The sequence below is a fragment of the Anser anser genome (genome assembly GCF_964211835.1).
Source record: "Anser anser genome assembly, chromosome: 3".
Taxonomy (NCBI): Eukaryota; Metazoa; Chordata; class Aves; order Anseriformes; family Anatidae; genus Anser; species Anser anser.
The window spans coordinates 105,686,595-105,711,190 of record NC_139722.1 but is presented as its reverse complement, the minus strand read 5'-3'; the positions used below and the strand labels follow the sequence as shown (position 1 = coordinate 105,711,190).

The 24,596-nt window shown below is 41.4% G+C and overlaps 1 protein-coding gene across 1 annotated transcript in view; it reads right to left on the bottom strand.

The window, feature by feature from the left end:
* Positions 1 to 9,661: 9,661 nt before the first annotated feature.
* The window catches only part of FOXN2 (forkhead box N2), a 34,503-nt gene continuing 19,568 nt past the window's right edge, over positions 9,662 to 24,596 (bottom strand). Inside the window, 5 exon segments of the mRNA XM_083832023.1 lie at positions 9,662 to 13,909; positions 13,911 to 14,340; positions 14,769 to 14,837; positions 19,466 to 19,530; positions 23,549 to 23,673. Of these exon segments, the coding sequence (XP_083688149.1) occupies positions 13,867 to 13,909; positions 13,911 to 14,340; positions 14,769 to 14,837; positions 19,466 to 19,530; positions 23,549 to 23,673 (732 nt within the window). The 3' untranslated portion in view covers positions 9,662 to 13,866.

Sequence of the window (24,596 nt, the reverse complement as noted above, 5' to 3'; positions counted from 1 at the left end):
CGGCGCCGCCATCTCGACGCAACTTCCAAGATGGCGGCATGGGGCGGGCGGGGGTGGTTGGCATGGCAACAAGTGATGCGCCCTGCGCGGGCTCGTCGCTACGGGGCGCCGCCGCGGACAAAAAGCTGCAGAGCGAAGCTGCGGCGCCGGCGGGCGGGAGGGCGCCAGGGGGCGCGGGCGCCATTTTGGGGCAGTAGTTAGGGCGTTGAGGCGGATCTGTGCCACCTCAGCCGGCTGCCAGACCCCTTTGTTCAACAGCCTCCCTGCAGCTTCCCCACTAGTACACTAATTATCTCCTATTTTCTTTATCCCGTACGTTTGCTGTACATTTAAACGTGTATACGCCATAAGCACTTACCAGGCAGAATCTGAAGACATTGTAGTTGGTGTATTTGGTTGTGACATGCCCATCCAATAAAGATTTTTTTTATTATTTTTTTTTAAACGATTGAGATCAGGTGTGTAAGGAAAAAAATAATAAGGCAAAACCTTAATGATACTTAAACAGCATATGCTGAGCATCTGGTCATTTGCAGGTTAAGGGCTTCCTAGTCTAGGATAGCAATGTAAAAGCAATTTACAATTTTTGTTTAGTTTCAATAGTATCAATGGTATTTTTTTTTCTGCTGAATTCTAGCATGATGTCTTCATAGTCCTTCCTCGGTCGTAGGAAGTGCAAGGGATGCTAAATCATTGGTTTCTCACCTCCTTTTCTCTTTGTTTCCCTGAAGTAAGAAGTAGCCACCTACAATGGAAGCTAATCCTTTGTTTTAGTCTGTAGCTTTGATGGTGTTTGCTATTGTTTTCCTTATCACAGTAGCAGAGGTGGCAAACACAAATAGGACATGACAGGTAGATTAGCAAATACGTTTGTATCTCCAGAGGAATTCTTAGGTTGGAGGATATATCGCTGACCCATATTGCCAGGAACAGAGACTGCACATTTTTAGAAAGTCTTAAAGGGGGCAAAAGCAAAATACATGTTATCACTATTCATCCAAATGATCTTGATGCTGTTCCGCATGACCAAATGAGCTTAAATAGCTATACTGAAATAAGAAAGCTCTAATTTTTAACAGTAGGGCCATGATAAACTATTCCTTCTGCTCCATTTTGTATTCCCTACAGAAGTTCCTAAGAAAGTACTTGGAAGTACACTGCAATTGCTGTTCAGCATACCGGGGTTAATAATAGCCCACCTCACATGGTATGTCTTCACATGTCAGTGTGGTAATTTTTATACTGGAAAATTATTAAAAACATTTAAAATTGATTCTAAGCCTGTGTTTTGAGGTTTGATTCTCTAGGATGTATCTTTCCTGAAATGTAAGACTGAATTGCTTTGAGCATACACTGCAAAACGCGGTGCTCCTGTTTTGTCATGTGTTCAAAGATGCTTTTGTGATAGCATTTTCTCCTTGTATCTGGTGCAGTGAATGCTGGCAGAGGGGTTTCACAGATGAAAGCTGGGAAAGGATGCTGAAGGAGTTAGAGTGCATAGCTGTATCAGAGTGAAATGTTCCACACTGACTACGACAGTGATTCTGACTGGGCAGCTGTATTCAGGGTGGAGTAACATGGACTTTATTTACCTGCAGCCATCTAGAATGGCCAGATCCAAATGTACGTTATATAGGACATTTATCATAGGATGGCATGCCAGCTTCTTGAAACACAAGCAGACTGAGTGGATCAAAAGATGGGTGCTCTTCCTGCTTAAAGGCTGTAAGGCTGACAGCTGACTGCAGGATTTTTAGGCTCATCAGAAACAGGTCTACTTCAATGTATTTTGAACACCACCAGGCCAGCCTCTTGTATTTTCAAGTTCTGCCTTTAAACCAGCTTTTCATGGATCCTGGAGTCCAATATAATGTTAGCAACATATAATGTTGTAATTTATCACTGTTCTGGGGTGGTGCTTGGTAAACAGGTTGAGTCAAAGTTCACTGAGGTAACAAAAGGTTTAATTTTTTACTTTCTTACAGTAAATTATCAGATTCATCCTTTTGATTTGTCAGTGCAAATGCGGTGCTATTTTTCGTAGCTGTAAGAAGGGGAAGTGGCTTTACTGTGAAGCTCCCTCTCAAGCACTTTCTTAATACTCCCCACTGCCTAGAAAGCAAGCTCGTCCAACCCCTGCACCAGAGAGGTGCACAGTGCATGTAGCTGCAGTGTGGTGCAGTGATGCTCGCCCGTCATTGACCCGCTACGTGACTGCAAAAGACCGACCGATCCTGTCATCAGATGATCAGAGCAAGAGAGGTCAGCTGAGTGGAATGCCAAGCAGTGTGGCATGGTTGCCACAGAACCCCCAAAATATTGTCTTCTGCAAGGTCCACCCACATAATAAAAGAACACATTACCCAGCAGAATTTGATGCAAGCTGAAACATGACATGTTGAACAACAACAACAAAAAAAACCTTACCAAGGTCATGGCATTTTTGCTTGTCTTGTTGGCTTCACTGGGGAAAATAGAGAGCAAAGAATATACAGTGGATCAGAGGTTGTCCTTTTCTTACGTCTCTGCCCAGTGGGTGTTGAATTGTAGGTGGTATCTCAAGACAGATAATTAATTTAGGAATTACAGTGATTGTTTTGGTATGTTCTCCTTTCAAGCTCATTTGTCCTCCCTTCTCTGCTCAAACAGTGCTGTCTGGTTAATCATAACTTGCACTTCACATATCCTGTGAATAGGTGCAGACAGAGAAACAAACAAAGAATATATTTTCAGTCATCCAGGATGTTTTCCGTGCTTTGGGAAAATAAACTTTGTTGCCATCCCTTGCATGCTTACAAGTATTCACAACAAAAGGGTTTCTAAGATCTGGAAAAAATTCAAAAATGATTGGAAGGGAGCCATCTTCAGTCATCAGACTATCACAAGAAATGCAAAAACCACATCCTCGGAAGCTGCAAACACCCTAAACTGGTGTTTTGTTTCTGTTATCTTAGCAACGGCAAGTATGAACAGCAGGATATGTGCTCACGATACGCACTCATTATTTCTCATGATGACTCTGTAGCAAGCCTTTTGTTATATTATAACCTTTCAACTCTCAAAATCGGATTATTCTGCTAAAATAAAAAAGAGCCAAGTACTAAAAAAAATTTTAAAATGTACAGAAATGCACTTCAAAGAACATTTTTTTTCATTATTTGTAGTCTTCATTATCATAATTTCAGTGTTTATGTAGCATTTAAAAATAGCAGTGAAAACAAATCCCTCTGTCTCTTGCGTCCCTTCCCAGCCCATAGGATAAGTAGCTTGAGTCAACTCTAGGGTGTGTGCATGGCTGGGGGGAGTGCTGTCTTTGCATAGGAAGAAATTACTGAGAGCAAGAAGATGGAAAAACTGAGCAAGCAGCTGCCTGTGATAATTCCGAGCTCACTTTGCAGCTTGTGCAAGTTTTCTTCACATGCTTCAAACCCTTCTCCCTGGAGATTGGTTCCACTGCAGTACGGCCCATACCAGCCCTTGGTGCAACAGCAACGACTTTCGTGTCCTCACAGCAAATCCATACTCTTATTTCTCAGGATCACAGGAAGGTTAAAGTCGGAAGGGGCCTCTGGAGGCCATCTGGCCCGGCCCTCCTGCTCAGGCAGGGACACCTTGAGCAGGTTGCCCAGGACCACGACCAAGTTGCTTTTGAACATCTCCAAGGAGAGAAACTCCACAACACCTCTGGGCAGCCTGTTCCAGTGGGCCATCACCTGCACAATAAGAAGTGCTTCCTGGTGCTCAGACAGAACCTCCCGTGTTCCTCTTTGTTCCTATTGCCTCTTGTCCTGGCGTTGAGTCACCATCCGTGGAGGTCTTTAAAAGATGGTTAAAATTTAGAGCTTAGTGATATGGTTTAGTGGAGGACTTGTTAGTGTTAGGTCAGAGGTTGGACTAGGTGATCTTGGAGGTCTCTTCCAACCTAGAGGGTTCTGTGATTCTGCGATTCTGTGAAAAGAGCCTGGAAGGACTGATATCAGTATGGATTGATAAACATAACAAAAGTTTAACAAATAAGACCACCTGCACTCGAATTCTAGAGTCTTGCACATTTACTGGAGAAAGAAAAATAAAGACAATGTACATTATTTCCAGAGAGCCAAATTAACCAGTTTCAGAGAGAAAGATAAAAGAACTGAGAAGGAGCATTATGAAGACTGTGAAGTGAGAAGTCCACAGTCTTTCCTGTAGACTAGTTGTGGACAAAGACCTGCAAGCCTTTGGAAACAGGCCCTACCCCCCCATGTGAGTGACATCAACAAACCAGGAGCTGTTAACCATAGCAAAGATGGCATGGCTTTGTCTTAATTTTCTAATTCCTGCAGAGACAGACACGTGAGCATAGAAAGGAGAGAGATCTGGCAGATTTACTAGTAGTTTAGGGAATATTTTAATCCGAACTGTTGCTGTTCATAAGCACTTACAAAAATACGGCATCTCCAAAAATAATTTGGACTTTTGGAATGAGCCAAAACCAGGTCTTTGGTACATCAAAACTCTTGTGGAGAAAGAAGAGACAAGGAGGACAAGGGAGCAGGGTTCGTCACTGACACAGCACAAAGAGATGGCACAACACAGAATGCAAAAGGAGAGCTTAATAAACAGGTATTTGTTCATCACAGGCAGGGATGGGAAACGTGAACTTGAAGAAACAGAATAGGGACACCCCAGGAGGATGGAAAGGCAGCAGGGGTGTGTTATGATCAAACTGCCTGCTGGAAAAAGCGCTGTGGCAAAGACAGGTTTGTCTTTGCGTGTTAGTATGAACTGGAAAGGAGAAACAGCATGAGGAGCAAACAGTGTCAGTTCTGAATCCTAACAATAGGAGGAAGAAGAATCTTAGGGGAGTTTAAATAAATGACCCAATCTTTTTTTTTTTTCTTTGTGTTTTACTATATTTTATGAATTTGTGTGTGTGTGTGTGCAGCCTTCAGTGTTTTTTCTTCTCTTCATGGCTCTGATACTGAACAGTGGAAGCAGTATTTTTTCAGCTGAGTGAAATACCACTTGCCTTTAAGAAGCTAGCAGCAAACAGGAGTGCATGTTCAAGGAGATATGTATTAATTAATCAAGGAATGGCAGTTAGAATTACTTTCATGAGTAGGCTCCCAGGCCTCTACACTTTAGGCAGAAATAAAATGGGCCAAACTGTTTACAAAATATGTATATATTAATTGGCAAAAAAAAAAAAACAACCACGTAATTGGCACTTCATAATGATCTGTAAATATTCTTTGTAATCTTTTAAGAGAGTTAGTTTTCTAGTATAAAACCTAAATTTCAAAATGACAGCACGTTATTGGAATGGTTTTAAATAAGACAAGCTTCTTAACCTCAATGAAATTCAGCTAAAGTAGGAGGACACACAATACCACTAAAAATTAAAGTCTAAGTATTATGGGCACCTACACATCCATAAGCATTCATTCATTTGAAAAACAGTATTCCTTAGAGAGAAGGTAGGTGCAAGCCACTTGTGCAAGCCAGCAAAGAAAAGCAGATTTGCAGAATGACAATGCACTCTTTTCCACCCCTAACCATATCCACTACTTCTGTGGATATGCACCAAAACGAAATTTCATACCAAGATCTAGCCCGGGTGCTCGTGCTTCTCCTGGCTGTGAGGTGCTGCGTGTTATAAATAAAGCAGCAACGCCACCAGAACCAAGGTATTTCCGAAGCTGGAATTCTTAGGACGCCAACAAGTAGTGATTAACAACCCCATTGGAAATAATGAGCCTTGACAGATCTAGGGTTAAATACTTTAAAATTAGATCCTGCTGAAAGCTGAATCTTGTTGCTTAGCAGCGGCTGCATGGGATGCTGCTGTCACTCAGCGATGCTTCTCTGGGGAGCTCGCGCTGTGCACACGGAAAATGGGTTGCCATTGGGTCAAGGTGACATCATGAAGCACGGCAGCAGCATTATTTTAAGGTAGAATGCAGCACGACTGCACTCGGTACCGGTAGCTGTGCAGCCACTTGGACATCTAAGGGGACGCATGGCTTTTCTTTTGAAATGGTTCAGCCTTAGCGCCGCGTTGCCTGCCTCGAAGAAGGGCTCGCAGACTTCGTGCAAAACAGCAACAGCGGGGCGTTTGGGCAAGTGCACCACAGTCACACTCAACAGGTGGATTTGTAATCTTTTCAAATTACGTATAACCAAAAGAAAAGAAAGGGAAAATGTCTGTAATTTGTGGAGGTCACACTGGGTATTAAGAACATAGCATCCTCCACCAGCATTTAAAAAAAAAAATGCATTAAGCTTATAATAGAGGAGAAAATGTACCCTTACTGAAAATAACTGAAAATTTGGTTAGCTGAGCTGATCTAAGCATTTAAATTAACTGAGGTCCTACTGGATCTTAGTAAGAAACCAAAATACCAATTTAATTAAATCAAAAAATGCCTGAGGCATGATAACTTTTAAAAGTAATGTTGTGCAGAGGTTGATAGAGCTATCTATTGACTTTCCAAAGCACCTGCCTGCCAGCCAAAAAGCACATCAACACCTTAGTGCTTCTGATGTTGGTCTGGTAGGGACCAAACTGCATCTGTAGGCTTGAAAACCCCCAATTAATTAATTACTACCACCGTTTTAGGAATGGATGCAAAAACTGTGCATGCATTCAATCCAATCTAGTGTGCTGCATATTAGATCTTGGGCAGTCAAGAAACTATGGAAACGGAGAGTACGACAACCAGCATAAAAGCTAAACTCAGCTAAACATGAAATTTTAAGAAATTGGATGTCTTTCTCTGGATATTGAAAGAGCACAGAGAAGTATTTGGTTGAAGGTGGTCATTCTGATGATTCAGATTAAGTGCAATGATGGCAAATGTAGCGTCTGCTCTTAGGACATGAGACAAAGACAGCTTTGATTTGTCCCCAGTGTTTAAAATGGAGAAAACAACCCTGTAGATAATTGCAAACTGAACTGAACCGATCAATGTGCATTTATGAAATACACATCATGGCTGAAAAATCTTGTCTTTTTTCCTTTATTTGCTAGATGAAAGAACTGCATTAGGTTCACACTGATTGTACTTTGAGAAAACATTTGACGTAATGCCACTAATTCTTAAGTGCTTGTACTAGTGCCTGTCATTGCAGACCACCGGGAAAAAGAGGAGCTGGTTAAAGTACAGCCTAAGACAGCTGTGCCAAAAGGGAGCTTTTCTGGTGAGCAGAAAGGTTACAAGGAGAGATTGTGAAGAATCAGGATTGGGACACATCTCGTTCAATGGAGTTCCAGGCCTCAAACTACCAACCTTTTCTGCTGACTGGGGCCTCAGGGTTTGGAAGTAACACAGGAGAACAAAGATATGGACATATTAGTTGATAACAGGATAAATCAACCATATGTGACCACGATAACGGCCATTAATAGGCTAGAACACACCAGGCAAGAAGTGGTGCTGCAAAGGCCGGGAAGTGTCAAGGCCAGTTCACAAAAAGCACTGGCATTCTTGAAGAGTGTCTACAGTTCCTCATGCGTGTGCCAGCGGGCTGAATTCAAACGGGAATTAAGCTAAAGAACTAGATGGGTGTTTAAGAGGAATGCAGATTGTGTCCTCAGAACGGAAACCGAGTAATCTTGGTTTGTTTAGTAACTCAAGAGCATAATGGGGGGCACGATTGCTTTTGTATTGATGCAGTGGGAAAATAAACACTCTCACGTTTAATGACGCTCTTTACACAAATGCCGGCAGAGGATAGTTAATAATCTTATATGGGCTCCAAGTAGTTTATAACTGTAGGAGCAGGTAGCTTTCAGGAGAGCCTTCTCGAAGAACAGGGAGAACAAGAAAACCGGCTGATCTGAAGACTGAAAAATTCAAGCAGAGGTAAAAACAGAAGAGTTTCTATGTCCCAATTATGCTGAGAACCTTCACAGTAACATTGCTGGACTTTTACTAATACTTCTATGTGATTAAGCATGCCAGATGTTCACCATTACGTATATTTACTCAGAGTACTCATCAAGAACACCTACAGGTATTTGGAAGCTCAAGATCTAGGAAAGTATTAGCATATTCTGTGTCAAATTTAGCCTCTCATTGTTAAAAATAAATCTGATCTATTAAGTGTTTCCTGAACAAATGTCCTTAAAATACAACTGGCATAACTGGCTAATTGCTTCAGTTAATGCTTTAGTTCAAGAGCTGTGGTTCCAGACAAAGGGCAATTCCCAGCAAAGCCGTAACAGAAGAAAACACTCCTGGGACATTTAACAGTGAACTAAAGGCTCTCTTAACACAATGTAGTGAATAACAATTAGAAAGATGTCATTTGTACATGATACTTATCTGTGATTTTGTTTGGACTAATTAGAGCAGTCGTTCTGTTACCAGTATATTAAGATGAACACTAAATCAAAGATACTAGCAGTGCATATATATGCTGTAATTTGTGGTTTAGAATCTCAATGTTATTTGGTATGGTGATGAAGGTAAGTTTTAATTAAAATCTAGCATATCATTTCAAATACTGCAATAAAAACTGTTGTATTTGCATCAGATCCTACAGAAACTCACTCCGTGACACTAGTTGGTTAAAAAATAAGAATAAAAATAGGACAGAGATGCTAATACTGGCTTTTAAGAGGTAAAAGCATCGTATCACGTCTTGTTTCCCTGCCCTGATGTGCCACCTTTGTGGAACTGCAGGATGGACTTGGCCCATGAGATGTAGATCCACTCTTCCACGATTGCCTAGAATCACGTCCTGCTTTCCTCACCGTGCATCCTCAGGCTTTACAGCAGCGTTAAGGGGTTAGCCTAGCTTTTGCCCAGGAAAATTAACCTCAGTATGGACTACACTGAAATGAATACTGAAGGAATTCTGCTTCTACCTCCTGATAATTCTGCCTCTCAGGCACTGAGAGGGTGCATGTGTGCACTCATTCAAGCGGGAGAGCTGGCCCAACAGCAGCAAACAAGCTTAGACAAGGGGAAAATCAGATGGCGAGCACTTCGTTCCTGCTGGTGAAGAGGAGGTTCTTGCCACCTGTATGCTTTCCTCCAGGTCTAGTGCATAAAGATGCAACAGACCCTATAAAAATCATAGCTAAAAGTAAACAAATATCGGAGGTACTGAAACAATATCAAATGAGAACTATGTAGCTTTCTTTATTGAGGGATATGTTCCTTAAATTATCCATTCCATATTACACAGCTATCTTTAAGCTATCATATAAGCAGCATAGCTGCAGTGGTATGGACACAGAACTAAAAAATCACAGATATTTCATCAGGAAAATAGATTTGTTTTGCAAAAAAGCAAACAAACTAAGTCAGATGTGTCTCACAGGAGGGCAAAAGGTACGCAGTAGTATTCCTGCAATTTCAAAGATGTCAAAACATTCCTTGAGTTCCACTAAATCTTGGCTTTAATAGAATATACTTCAAATATTATGGGCCAGTTACAGATGAACTTGTCCAAAAGCAAATCCTGCTCTGAATTGATAAGGCCCTGTTACCATACAGATTACTCCCACATGCACGCAATGTTCTAAACCAAGTCAAGACCTACAATGAATTACATTTGTTTGTTTTTTTCCAAACTAACCCGGTTTTGTGTAAGATTGAAAGGGGAACACGGGTCTCTCAGAACACCGAGACCAATACCAAGACGTGTTGATAAAGAGATAACACAGTGCTTTCTGTTTGTAATGCCGTTTATTTTATAAAAGCCCCTTTGATCATCTGAATGAAAAATGTGGGCAGAAAAGTCACAAATGTTATAAAACAAAGTTTATTCTGCAATATTTTGTCATAATGAATTGCATCTCTTTGGTAAAAATAAACTTTATAAACATTTTAATTAACAGAGATTAGCATACAAAAAACTAAACTTCTGTAAATATTCTTTAAAATGGGTAAAGGACTAAACTGGAGGAAAAAGGGTTAGAATTGGTCACCTACTGGCAAAATTATTCTAAACAAACCCAAGGACATTGCTTATGCTACATTAGAAACAAGCTAAGGGGAACATTTTAAAAACAACTCTGGTTCATTTGATCAGAAAGCATTCTTACAATTCACTTTTAAATAAATAATAGTTACAATGAAATGGCAATTATAAAATGTTTTATATCACTATATGGCAGCAACATAATACTTTTAATTATGCACTTTTTAGTTTGAAGAAATGTACATTTATAAAACAGACTTGATAATGGCACTGGTAGCTGTGAAGAATGTGCTTTAAGATATAATGGCAGGTGCAACATTTAGAATATTCTACCTTTTCTTTTCAATAAATATTTTGACTACACCATTATTAACATGTATGAGTGTAGTTTGCTTTAACCAAAGCTTTTACTTTTCTGTCTAATATGAAGTTGCAAACCATGCAACTTCCCTTTTAAAGTCGGATTTTAAAACATTTGATGCAACTTTTACAAAAGCAATAATTTAGTATTTGAGTCTGAAAGACCAGTACAGGTTTGTACAGTATTCACATCAGAATTTACCCAAAGCAGAGCAGCCTCCCTTGTACACCAGTCTCACGCACTTCTCCACTGTATTTAAAGAATTGAATGTGGTTCACCAATACTTTTGTTGCCTTTTAACTGCTGCTAAAGTATATCTGAGTTGACCATTGGCATGAACATTTTACATAGGTCACTAAAAAAAAGAAACAAACCCCAACAGTCAAAATAACTTTTAATTATATTCCATTTATACTATATACACCAGGGTCCTTAACTCAGGTGGCAAACAAACCCAAACCCAGTTCTAGCTATGAAAGTGAAAGGAACAGCAGCTGGTCTGACTACAAAAAGGGGCTGCTCCACAGCCGAGCTGGCAGCCGCTGCCTGCATAAACGTGCAGGGAATGGCCGGGGAAAACGTGGTGCAGCACGTCAGGTGCACAGAGCCGCTGCCCTCCCCATCGCCAAGGAGAGAGGGAAGACGGCAGAGCACGGAGAGCGTGGGGTGCGTTACTTCCCCTGCCAGACTTTCAGTTCTCTCGGGCTGTAAGGATGGATGCAGCTTTCACTGTTAACTGTTTATTAGCACGGGTTTATTGCTCATTGCATGTGGTCATTAAATGCACTGGTAGCGTCTCAGTCCTATACCTTCAGTAACGCTGAAGCCATTATCACCAGCTTCAGCCATGCTCCTAATAAATATTAGGATTCTCAGATGTTATTCAAAGCAAAGAAAAAAAAAGATCAAAACAAACCCAAACCATGGAGCTGAGTATGACCACAGTTTCCAGAGTACCTGGATCTTGATCCAGCTTTTATTGGAAGTTGAAGAAAAGCTGCAACCAACGCCAGCATGACCTATATGGCACCCGTCTTCAATAGCACCCCACTGAAATCATGGCACTGAGCAGAATTCCAGCCTGCTACTATTATCTCCATGTAGCTGAATCCTCGTTTTCTGCATCGACACGCTCTGCCCTTTACAGTATTCCATCAAGATACAAAAGCAAACTGTGAGCAAAAAGCAGTTCCAACAAGCATTCACATCTCCACATCCAAAAATCCTAAGAACCACTGCGTTTAAACTTCTTTTAAATAGCGAGTTTTCCCGTACTATCCACCAGTAACACATCCAATATCAGATCTAATCGGCTAATGCACCACTTGTGATATCCAGAAGACATACACATCTGTACAAACATTGTCCTGTTACGGGTATTAGACTAATGGGTGTTCACACAAAGCAGGAATGCATCAGAGTACTTTTCTTCCCTTTCAAGAGATAAAACAAGTCATTCTTAAAACTGAAGTAATTGATTGGGGGGAAAAAAAAAAGACTTTTTCTAGTGTTTGTGCTTAAAAAAAAAAAAAGAGTTGGCTTTTAATTCCAAAACATGCTACAAAAGAACCTCAGATATTTCAGGCTTGATCCAACAGCCATGAAATCAGTGGGAGCACCACTATTGTCTTCAAGAGGCACTGAACCAGGCCCTCAGAGCAACAGCCCTTCAGCAGCATGGCTGTATTCATATTTAAAGTAGACAGTTTATGGCAGTATTCATGAAAAGATTGACAAAGAAGAAAAAACACTGGTCTACAGAAGGCCTCCAAAGAGCCAGAAAAACACTCCACTAGGGAAAAGTTAACTTTTGGCTGAATCCAGCACTGTCTTCAACAACCAAAACAGTGGACATTGATTTCCTACTTCTAATTCTTAACCAGCTTTGCCCAACACCTGCTGGAAACAATAGCTTAATGTGTTAGCTAAAAACTACGCCACATCACTCTACCTTTCCGGAACAGGAAAGATGACCTTTTATAGTCTTCTACGATTCTGAAACATACTTAAGGCATCCTTATACTTACAGTACTGTTAAAACCCACTCCAACAGAACTGCATACCCATTTTTGAACAGAAAAAACTTTTAAAAAAATCATCAATCATCACTTATTTTAAAATTAAAAATATAAATGAGGAAAAAAGTTCATAATACCACTAAAGCATTTTTGGCCAAAAGATGTCTGGGAACTCTAAAGAGATTCTTTTATTGCAAAAATGAATTGTGAAGGAATTCCTTCCCAAAACAGAGAGGTCCTCCTGAGTTACGACTTACATCCAGCGGCCAAAGGCTAGCCTTGCTTGTTAGATGCACTGCATGTGGCAGGAGGCTAAAAGGATTCACAGAGCACAAGGCACGGTGATCTGGGAAACAGAAGGTAAAGACAGCCAAAGACTCCCAAAATGCAAGTCCGGGTCCACTGATTCAAAAGGAAGCTATTCTACTTGGTTTCAGATTAGGGGGGTAAAGAGTTCTTCCAGCAGTTGTTCACAGCCTACCCACCTGAAACCTCTGCCTCTCGTGCATTTTAAATAGCACAAGCTGCTCTGTTCTTTATTCTCTGAATCCATCTCTTTCAGTGGGGAGCAAGAGGGTTGGTGTGGCAGTGGGACAGCAGCAAAACATAACGGCTGCATTAGCAGAAGTATTCAGCAGTGGCAGTAACACCAGGACAACATCAAGCTTGGCAAATGGCAGCTTTCACCGCTGGCGACACCCAAGGCATGTGTGAAATGACCCCTCCCTCCTCCTGCCACCCCCCAAGACAATTTGTCTTAAGATGAAAAGAAAAAGCTGGTTTCCTTCAGGAATCTGACCTGCACGCAGCAAGGTGGTGGCAGGGGTGCAGCAGGAAAGAAAAAGAAAGCAGAAGGTGGTACCCACCTCAGCTACCCCTTACCCACTCTGCCAGGAAGGGTTATACTCCTTGCCTGGGGGTACTTAACATCTTGTGAAAGCAGCTCCGGGAGTGCTGCAGTTTTTCAGCCACTTTACTGGATGGGCTGAAACCTGCAGACCCTCGGAACTGCCTCACCAGCATTTCCACCAAAACCTGTGGCAGAAAAGCAAAGAGAGGGCAAGTGGGAGGAAGCAACTGAGGCAAGAACATTTCTTTTTCCTTTCTTTTTTCTCCTCCTTTTTAATTCTTGACATGGAAATCGGAGCCCTCAGACAGGGCAAAATTTACCTCTGCACATGGGGCCAGCAGAGATGTCAATATGATCCACAATGTGCATCTGAGCAAACATAAATCCAAAAAAAAAAATTAACTATTAAAAAGAAAAAAAGAGAAAAAAGTGATCATTAAGAAGTATGCTTTCAGGTTTTCACAAGTCATGCATCTCTTCTAATCTGAGAAGATTAAATTATTTTTTTTTCTTTTTAGGCAGTGATTTAAAAATAAATGGCTAAATTACAGTTAGCGCCAAAAATAAAAAAGCAATGAGTCCTCTTATGGCTTTGATCTCCCTTGCGAAGGGTAAAAGTAGAAGAGTATTGCCACAATTAAAAAAAATATATGTATATATTCAACATTGACAAACAGACTATTTTTTCCTTTGCTTGTGACTGTGGGTCTTTGCAGTACTTATTAAGGAACCCAAGCACGTTCGGATGCCAGCAAGGTGGAGCAGAGACCCTGCTGCTTCTTTCAACTCCTCATCAATTTCTTGACATAACTCCTTGAGTGCTTTGTTGCTAGGCTGACTTTTCTCAGAGGTATCTACACAAGGTTGTGATGCATAGCCACTGTCTCCAAGAGGATCATCTTCATAGTCAACGTCTGTATCCACTTCACTGTGAAATCCTTCACTGCCATCGCTTCCAGCATGGCTGTTCTTGGAGATAAATTCATACACCTCATCGACGGAGGACAAGGAAGACACACTGGACCTAGATGCGCAGCGCTGCGAACCCATGCTGCTAGCACTGTAATTGTGATCCTCCTTTGGATCAATATTGGTGGCTGCAGAATCATTTTCTTGCAAATTTATCGAACTGGAAGGATTAAATGCGCTGCCGTAACTTCTCTTCTTAGGTGTCTTCAGAGGCTGAGCTTTCTCACCTATTAAAAACAAGATCCATCAGTAAGCATATACTCCTGTGAGATCACCTAAAAAAACCAAAGCATGCTTTGGATGACTGACTGCAAAGGGTAAGCTGAAAGTGAGCATTTTAGAGTTGTAACATGCATGTTTACTGTCACCCACAGAGAACAACGGTCCTCAGCTAATCACAAATAAAAGCTGAAGAAACATAAAATCTTAGCATCTAGTACAAAAAGGGCGGGGGAAGAATTTGAAAAAAAAAAAGGAAAAAAGAGAAAGTGGTTCCATGAGAACCGTAAGGGTAGCAGAAAGAATAATCAAAACAGAATTGCTTCTTGGCTGCTCTTACTATCTGCAAGCTAGGCTACACTCATTTACTGAAACTTTAAAACAAATCTATAGCTACTGGCTAGAGGAAGAAAACAGTAAAATGGCTTATGCTTACAGTCTAGCATCCCTTGTTCGATAGAAGTATTCAACAGCATCATCGCAGTAGCGGCATCAATATCAGATTCTGTGAAGGAGAAGCGCAAGATGTTAGAACTCAGGTAATACTGACAAAATGAGGCCCCTGGAATACACAAAGAATATCTATCTGCATATGCTGGCCTACAATAATGAGCAGTGGAAAAATGTGTAAGAATTCAGATAGAGCATGACTCAGTAAAAAGTTAAGACACGGCGATCCAAGAGGGGCATCATATGAGCAATATGGTTGCAGAAGGGCCAGGTATCGCAAATATGATAACCTTACAAAAGCTGAAACCTCACACTGCACTAAAACCACAGCTGAAGACAAGAATCAGCAACATTAATTAGATGTTCATATGAGATGTTATTAGCAACAAGTGGCTTTTATGTGTAACAGTTTTAAAGAGCAGGATTACACATATGGCAAAGCAAAGCACCTAATCAGCTTCATACCCTCACTCTATGAATATGCAAGGCTGAAGAATGTAGTTAAATGCAGCATTAATTGAGCACGCATCTTTTCTACAACCTCAGCACAAACTGCTCTATTTGCATTATTTTTCACACTAACAACATGTGAAACAGAACACACAGAGAAGACAAAGGGGGAGATGGAATAGAACTGCTCCATCTAGAAGGCATGGAGATCTACACCATAATTAGGCACTTGAGAAAGATTTAAATGAACAGCAGTGCTTTTAGTTATGGTGACAAACACAGCCATAAAACGCTAACCTTTGCTGCACTGAGTGGATTACTTAAACCTCAAAGAGGTGGAGAAGCTGGGCTGGAAGACACCGTGCTAGGAAGTGGCAGCAGTAAGTGGAACAGTCTCTCCATCCGGCTCAGCTGCCACTGAGACAGGAGTTGCTGAAGTGAAACATCAGCCATCTCATTTTCGATGGCAGTCCCCCTGCCACATCATATGCCTTATTACTGAATAAGAGGGGGACTGAATTTTGTGAGGGGGACTGCAGGACTGTCAATTTGATTTTCTTCTCTTACCTAATTTTTACTAACCTCACCCCATTTGAGGAGAAATTTGAAGAACACCCTGTCACCTTGCATCAACGTGGAAAAGTGACTGAGCTGCTGTTTCCAACACAGGCTATAAATTATACACATTCCCCATTGTTTTCACTTTATCATTTTAAAATCAGCGTACTTCAAGCTCTATTCCACTGCACTCGCACTTCTTTTATTTTCTTTTTTTTTGGCGGCAACAGAGACACATTGAGTTGACAAGTCGTAGGTCATGATTTACAATCTACAGTACAACTGACAAAATAAAAATTCAAAACAAAATAAAATTATTTCCATATGAAATAAAAACATATGTACAGTTACTTTGCTCCACTATTGCAATCGGAAGGTGAAATACTGTGATTCCCTACTTGCTATCACAGACTTTTCCTTTTAACAAATGATGCCAGTATATAAGCAACACTTTGATAAAATGACGAGTAATGGGAGGCATTAATGAAACACAGCAACCTACAAATAGTGCTTCTGCATGCTAGCATCCCCAAAGAAATAGTCACTGCAAAGTTCTGCAGTGACTTCGTTCATTTGGAAAAAACGATCAGTGCTCTGGGTCACTGTTACACTGTTTTGGCTTCAATTGCAATTGCTCTCCTTGATAAAGCATTATTTCTCCGATCTTTCAAAGGGCTCACCAACAAAATCGCTGAGAGGAGGGAGATTTCCCTCATTCTGTAAAGAGCCTTAAGCACCCTGGGTCTGCCCAAGCAAATACGTTTTTCCTTCAGTCCTGAGCGAACGCAAGCAGAGGACATCCAGCAGCTCTGCTTGCTGATTCTTCCTTGCCACCGCAGCACAGACAAAGCCTCTGTTTGGAGATGTGGTAATTACCCGCTGTGGGACAGGTGGCTGCTCTGTCTCTAAGACCCTTGGTTTTGCTGCCCAAGCAGTGTTTCTGGTTTGTGGCTGAAGACTAAAACCAACCTTCTGGCCTCAACAGCCTGATGCTCCAGCAGAGAGCTGGGTGTCTGTGCTGCTGCTGAAGCTGTGCTTTGTTGGTGGCATTTTATCATCCTTGTGAAAGAGCCCGAAGGACAACGCTCTATGGCAAATTAACTTGTGCTCACTTTTTCTTGGAATTGGACCTTTAAAATTTGAGCACAATTCACTTTTCAGGACTTTATTGTAATTATCTTTGAAAAGGACAAGACTTAAGTGGATTAAGCTTTGTTACTGAGTACAAGACCTGTGCTCAACAGGCTTCTGCAGAAATTCTGTGATATCCCAGCAGGCTGCCTAGCTCCACTCTGGTGCTAAGGCCCACTACAATGTTAGAAAATGAGGAACACCTGTGAAAGTACGTATGGAAAAATGAAGTAACCATCTTCTGCTCGGCAGCTGTTTGTTGCTGGTTCTATTTGCATTTGACTGTCAGTGGAAAACACATTTCCATCTTAAATTCAGTGGGCTGTTTTAACTCATGGGAAGTGACAGTAAGACAAAAGTACGGCCAAGTCCTTGCAACTCTAACAATCCTTAAAACCTGTAAGAGTAAGTAGATCGCAGTGGGCTGAGGAAGAGGACACCAGGAAGACAGCATTGCTGCACTCCAGCAAGGTTTCCCTGAAAATAAATGGCAAAAAACCAACGAACTAAACAAGGGGTGCGGAGGGAAGCACGCTGGTTAGTTACAGGTGTGAGTTACATACAGCCCTAAGTCCTGACTGTGAGATTCAAACTGGGTTTCAGCAGGAAACTGCTCCTGCTAGGGCTTCAGCAAGGCACCTCCACCTTTGAGTGTCCGAAATTAAAATAAAAAAATCCCCTTGTTTCTCAAGAGCAGCATCTCTTCGGGTTCGTCTGCGTTGAAAAAGTGCAAGAGTGGCTACACGGACATCCCCTGCTTAGCTTGCACGCTGCTGCTGGTGTAGCTGTGACGAGCAGTGCAGTTTTGCAAGCACCGAGAATGACTGTGCTGAACAACCATACGTCACGGCGGGTCCACTAACAGCAGTGCTGGCTGCCACAGGGACAATCATGAGGGATGGGCATGTTCTGAAACACCCTTCAGACATCTGCAGTCAACTATGTCTAATGTCATAAACGGGGATATGACTTGTACTATGGAGTTCTAGCTCTAGCTAGAAGAGATCACAGAATCACCGAACGATTTAAGCTGGAGAAGACTTAATCATCAAGCCCAACCATCAGCCTGACCTACTGAGTCCCGCCAATAAACCACGTCCCTCAGTGCCACGTCCACACATCTCTTAAATACCTCCAGGGATGGGACTCCACCACTTCCCTGGGCAGCCTGTTCCAATGCTTGACAGCCCTTTCTGAAGGAATTCTTCCTAATATCCAATCTAAACCTCCCCTGACACAACTTGAGACCGTTTCCTTGAGTCCTATTCCTGAGAAAAGACTAACACACTTTTGCTACAACCTCCTTTCATGTAATAATAGAAAGTAATGAGATCTCCCCTCACCCTCCTTTTCTCCAGGATAGACAACCCCAGTTCCAACAGCCACTCCTCATACGTCTCGTTTTCTAGATCCTTCACCAACTTCACTGCTCTTCCCTGAACATGTTCCAGCAACTCTTGTAGCGAGGTGCCCAAAGCTGAACACAGCACTCAAGGTGCGGCCTCACCAGAGCCGAGTACAGGGGGACGATCACCTCCCTGCTCCTTGAGCCTGGCCGTCCAGCCACACCACTCCTCATAGTCACATCCCCAGCACAACTCAGTCCAATCCAATCTTCCTCCTCCAAGTTTCAGTGACTACAGTTAAAATCATAGTTATACATCATGAAAGCGTCTAGTTATGGATGTGACTGGTTTTTTCCTACACCTACTTCATGGCTTGTGCAGTCAGAAGCACACAGGATATAAACTTGGTTACTGAGCAGCACTGCAGCCTATGGCATCAAGAGCTATGTTCATAGTCAGGTTACTAAACCCATCCTGTTCTCCTCTTCTGAGGGCTAAAGGCAACATTCTGCAATTTTTAAGGTGATGCCTTAACTACACAGACATCGTAAGGCTATTCTCTTCACTCGCTTAATATCCAGAGTTTAGATATTCCCGCATAGCTACACTGGCAATTACACCAGCTTGTGCCCAACTTTTTTGGCAAATGAAAAGTACCACACGTCTCTGAAACTCTCTTCTGACTTGTTCCATGCTCCCTTGCAATTATGATCTCAGCCACCTATATCAAGCATTCAATTTTCAGACATTTCTGTGGCTACATACTACGTATATTAAAATTCTGTTGCCTTCTTTGTTTAAAATTGTTAACATTTTTGTTGCCTGGTCTCAGTTTGTGGTGACCAATAAAAAAAGAAACTAACTACAGGGAAACGCCAGTGTTTGTACCTTTCTAATCGTTTTTCTACAGAACAATTCAGTCTAAAAGTAGGTCGTATTTGGGACTGATGTGTCTGCTAAATACCTTGCTCACAAAACAAGACTTCTTTTACAACATGAGATTCATCTTATGGATTTAAACTTAATATACAAGTCACTAACATAATAAGCACACATTCTATTAAATAAGTTTGTTTTATTTTTTTTGTAATGTAGCAGACCCTTCAGGAAAGGTCCATACACAAAATCAGCTGGGGTTCAGAATATGCTTGTGAATAGCAAAAACAGCGGAGCAGAACGGAAGAAGATTAATGTTTACCTTTGAGAGATCGGCCATGATTCTGCTTAAGTACTGAAGTTAAGTAGTGAGGAGACGACGACCTACTGAAAAGAAATTCAACAAGTCAAAGCCAAACCCTAATTTGCTGAATAATTTGTACAAACTACATTAGACACAATACCATAATCATAGAAAGATTTAAAAAAAAAAAAAGACACCATATCTCGGTGGACAAGACGAAAAGGCAGCAAATTCTATTGCCCTCAGTCAATGGCTTGACACGCTGATTATTACACACTGTGTATGTAGCACAACGAGCAATCATCAGCGTTTGGAAAAACGCCCCAACACACACACTGAGGAAGAGTTTTGTTGGCAAGAGATACTAACTTCTACACATCTTAGGTACTTGCTTAAAGGCTGGATATTAAACAGATATTTTTTAAGTAAAACCCACATGTGAACAAAATGTTAGTTTACACAGACACCTGGAGCCCAGGAGCAGCAGAATAGATGAGAACCAGTTGTGTTTGTTGTTCTTCAAAATGATGGTAAGAGATTAGCAAAACCAAAATACAGCGCTGTGCAAAAGCTGGGGAGGAACAACAAAAACAACAAAAGTATCTGCCGATTCTGAAGTTATTGGAAGCTGGGCTGTTTGCTGGTGATGTTAGTTTTTTTGCATTATCAGGCCAACTTTCATCTGGCAGAGTACCATTTAATACACTGCAGAACAAAAAGCTGTGCTATGCATCCATCCTTAAGTATTCTGTTCATTATAAATGTACTAGCAAACTGAAATACATGAAACATAAACAGTACACAACCATTAAAATTTCATGTAACACCAATAAACATCTTTTAATTCTTCTACTTGTACTGTAAAGGGTGACAGAAAGATTTTTTCAAGCCCAATCTGTAAAAGCTACCTCACGGGATTAATGGAGTGACTTCTATCATTAAGGTATGTTTACCTTTTATATTTATTATATTTAGGCAGTTCTATTTTCAAAACTTAGAGAGAGCCACAAATCCACCCCTCCCAAATCACAAAGCTGCTAAATGCTTAATTATATATTTTTAATTACTAGTCTAGATCATTAATGAAAACAACACAACTAGAGTAACTCTTTAAATACCATTTTAAAACTAAAATTTTCAATCTTTACGTTGTATTTTAAACAAAATATTTTTCACTGGTCACTGGCCTGCTTCTGCAGCGGTGCATACCTTAGCCACCCTGAACTCAACCACTCTGCACATCATATGATCCAAACTCAGCTTGCCATTAGTAACAGCTCCAAAGGTCGTTGCAGTACAGACTGCTAATGGCAAGGAGACAGTGCACAAATTGAAGTAAGGTGACTTGAAATGTGTCATCTGAGCTACATAAGGAGCTCTGGTTGCACTGTAGACTGCCTGGCACTGGTAAGCAAAGCTAATGAAAAGGAGAGTAATAGTTAGCATCTTCCCATGTGGTAACCGCAGTGAAAAAGATTCAGCACAGTTTGCAGATTCGGTTTGCACAGTTCAGTGCAAGCATCCAAAACTCAAGTTCACTGTCTGCCATGTTTTCTTGTGGGAGTGATGGAGTGCTAAGAGATCCAAAAACAGAGAAAAGAAAAAAAAAAAAATCAAAAAGAGAGGAATGTACCCAGCCCAACACGGCTGGCTGCGTAGTCTTCAAGTGTCCAAATAGATGCTAAATATCTTCATCCTTTCATTTGAGCTCAGATCCTTCAAGAACCATATACACGCAGAGCTATACTGGATCAAATTAATGCTTAGTGTATTGATTAAGATAATCTATGCATATGCACAAGGCACTTGCAAGGTGAGGACCATGGCAGTCTCCAAAGCCCAGTAATACAATACAGGTACTAGAAGCAGGATGCAGTTAGTGGCCTTGCACCAACCTGTTGAACAAGCTACACAGAAATAAAATGCACCAGTGATGTCAATCACCTACTATAATACAAGCTTCCACTTAACTAGACACAGATTACAGTTTCGGAAAGCTTCTGATCAAAGCAACACTTTAAATTTTATTTTAAAATGCTGCTGAATGATAGGTATGTTCCCCATGAACACACTGTAAAATAATTATGAACACAAGCACTCCCACAGAAAAATTCAGAGACTCTCGTAGTTGCATTCTAGTATTGCCCTGGAGTTAAATTTGGATGGCCATTCCCAGCCTCTCTCCAACTGTACCTTTGGGCCTCCTCTTTCCCTCCACATACATGGCAATGTCTTGGGGCCCTTCCCCAGAACTAAGCCAGAATTTAAATCTAAATTCAAGAATTTTTTTAAACATGGAAGGGAGAAAAAAAATGTTTTTCTGCCTATAAGCGAAAGTCTTAGACATGTATTTTTGTTATTAACAGGAAAAAAAGATAGCTTTCATTAGGAATAAGTTGAGTGTCTTAAACTGCTGTTTTATTTTCCTGTTCTTACAAATACAGGCACTACAAAATCCGCCATGTTTTGAAGTCAATAGAAGGTAGTTTTGGCATGTGCCCTTACGAGAACCAGGATTTCCTCATAATTTGCAACTGTTGGCAAGTGTGATTAATCCTTCAATGGAAGAAAAAAATTATCAAAACCAACAGCTTCAAATTGAAGTCTTGGTCTTGCAGGTACCTCAGCACTCACTGAGATAAAATCTCTCCCCCCTCCCTACACCTAATTTCACCATATTGTTTTTATACAAAAGTAATCGCACTTCAGTGCCTATATCATTGGACTGACCTCGAACATGCTGGATACACTAAAAACGTATCTGGGCAAGGCTGTCTACAACCTGACCCGGGCTGAGTCTCATTTGATCCCCTGCTCCTTACGCCAGACAGACAACCTCCAGAGGTCCCTTCCAACCATTTTTGCAGCTTGTAAGGTACAAGCCCAACCCTAAAAGCCCCTTCTATGCAAATCTTCAATTGCTGCAGACAGCTATGGCTCACATGGTGGTGTCAGATCCCAGGGTCAATGTCCTGTGGGACTCTTAGAAAGTTCTGCTAAATATTCAGTTTTACATCCTGCTTCAGTAATCCCAGTTCCTCCTGTTTGTTAAGGAAACTCCTTGCAGTAAGGCAAGGCAGAGGGCAATGTTCAGACATCATAATTATCTCTCATCTCACTCAAATTATTTGCCAAACTAGATAAACTGGCCACTTGCCTTCCTAACTCCTGATCTCATCGGCAGCAGTGCAATCCTATTTGCTTTCTATCCTCCTACTCTCCATGCCACCTCTAAGTGCTTACTCAGGCTGACATTCCTCTTCCTGTAACAAGAATGCATGACATTGACTTGAAATTCTCTAAAAGCTATTGCCTAATCTTAAAATGCATCAGATGAGGAAGCCTTGATTCGAGAAGCGTAGCAGATTCCACCTCGGATGACGTTTGGGGTAAAGACTTTTCTTCCCATCCCCACTGCAAAATAATTTCCCACTGCAAATGGCTTAGTGAAAAACACCACTCTCAGACCAGCAGTCAACTCTTAGAAATCAGTGAGAAAAGCTGTGTCTGTCTGCGAAGTCCCTCAACAAAGGCAGCGTAAGCCTCAACACTAATTGTTCTTGTCTGGGTTATTCCAGCCAGGACCCCTGGCAAGACACAATGAGAAGGGGAAAAAAAAACAGAGGTAGAAGAAAGAATACTTAAGAGAAAGCCACCCCACTGCCCAAATGGGGATGGGGAGGCGGGCTCAGAAAATTAACAAGACCCAGGAAGAAAGAAAAGGGGAAAAACAAAACCCCATGAATCTGGAATAAAATATAAAGTTTGCTAAATATTTGCTGCAGAAAAAGGAGGAAAACCTGACCTCCATGGCTGTGAAATCAGTGCCTCCCCACTTCTCTCTCTTCTTCAGTTATAAAGGAAACTGGGAGACCAATCTGAGATCTATGATTCTATGATCTGCTATCTGGGAAGCCTGAGCTCATTACACTCTCTTGTCTAGCCAGTTTCCCTGCCTGCCTGTCCAGTTCACCAAAGTTCCACTCCAATTCTTCTTCCCGTGGAAGTCAGTAACAACACATCAACAGCTACTTGGGCATTTCCTCTGCTAGGTGGGTGAACGTAACTGCACGCTGCACTTGTAGGAGAAAATTCACCTACCTTGGTGGTGACGCTGGTGGAGTATAAAACGCAAGTGCTGAGGGAAAAGGCTGTTTTTTCAGTGCTTGAACAAGATTAGGCTTATATTCTGGATCAACGCACCATAACGAACCTTTTCCATTCACCTGCAAGAAAGAAGCATTGCAAATTAGAACATCCAGGGACCAAGTTATTTAGTATTCCCAAGACACAGCAAAATGGGATAACGTAGGCACCCACTTCTGTGCTGGTGATGTACGTCACCCTCAGGTGGCTCCATAATCTGCATGGATCAATGCGATGAAGCGTGCAGCCTTGAGACCCCTGTTATATGCTATGGAAACGTCTGTCTTGCAGCTTGGGATACCATTTCCAAAGCCCCTTCTTTAAAGCCCCATTTTCTTTCAAGTTTGTCAGCTGAAAGCTGTAAATTTTGTTTAAACACTTCATCGATACCAAAGCCAAAGAGCCTTCCTCTTAGTGGAGATATGGTAACATACTCATTTAACTTTATACCATCTGTAAAAGCAATTTGTTGGATGCTCAGCTACAAATTGGATTACCATATTCACACTTTTTCAAAATCTGAAAACCTAACTAATTCATGTATTTTTGATGCACCTAATGATGTTAGCACTGTTGTGCCAATCATTCTTGATGTTAAATTTGATATTTCAAAAGTCAAGCAAGATAAAGCACCTTCTACTCCTTCACCATGGTGGCTGACAGGATGATTTAGATAGCTGGGCACTAACTGGGGGATCCTCTCAGCTGGCTCCATCCACCATCTCAACATTAGACTAACGCCCTAATCTCTTCCTGCATCTCTCCTGGAGCTCAAGCACTTTCCCTCGTTGGTCTGATGCTTTTCCCCAATAAAAGGTCCAACTCTGGTTTGTTGTGTTTCTTTCTTTCTTTCTTTCTTTCATATCTTGGAGGCTCTCCCACTCACGGCGCCATGGGAACTCACCCCACCAGCAAACCTGCTCTGCACTATTTTACCTATGACTTTAGGCAAGCACTTATACTTGACGCCTAATTCAGTTTAACTGCAGGCTGCAGCCAGAAA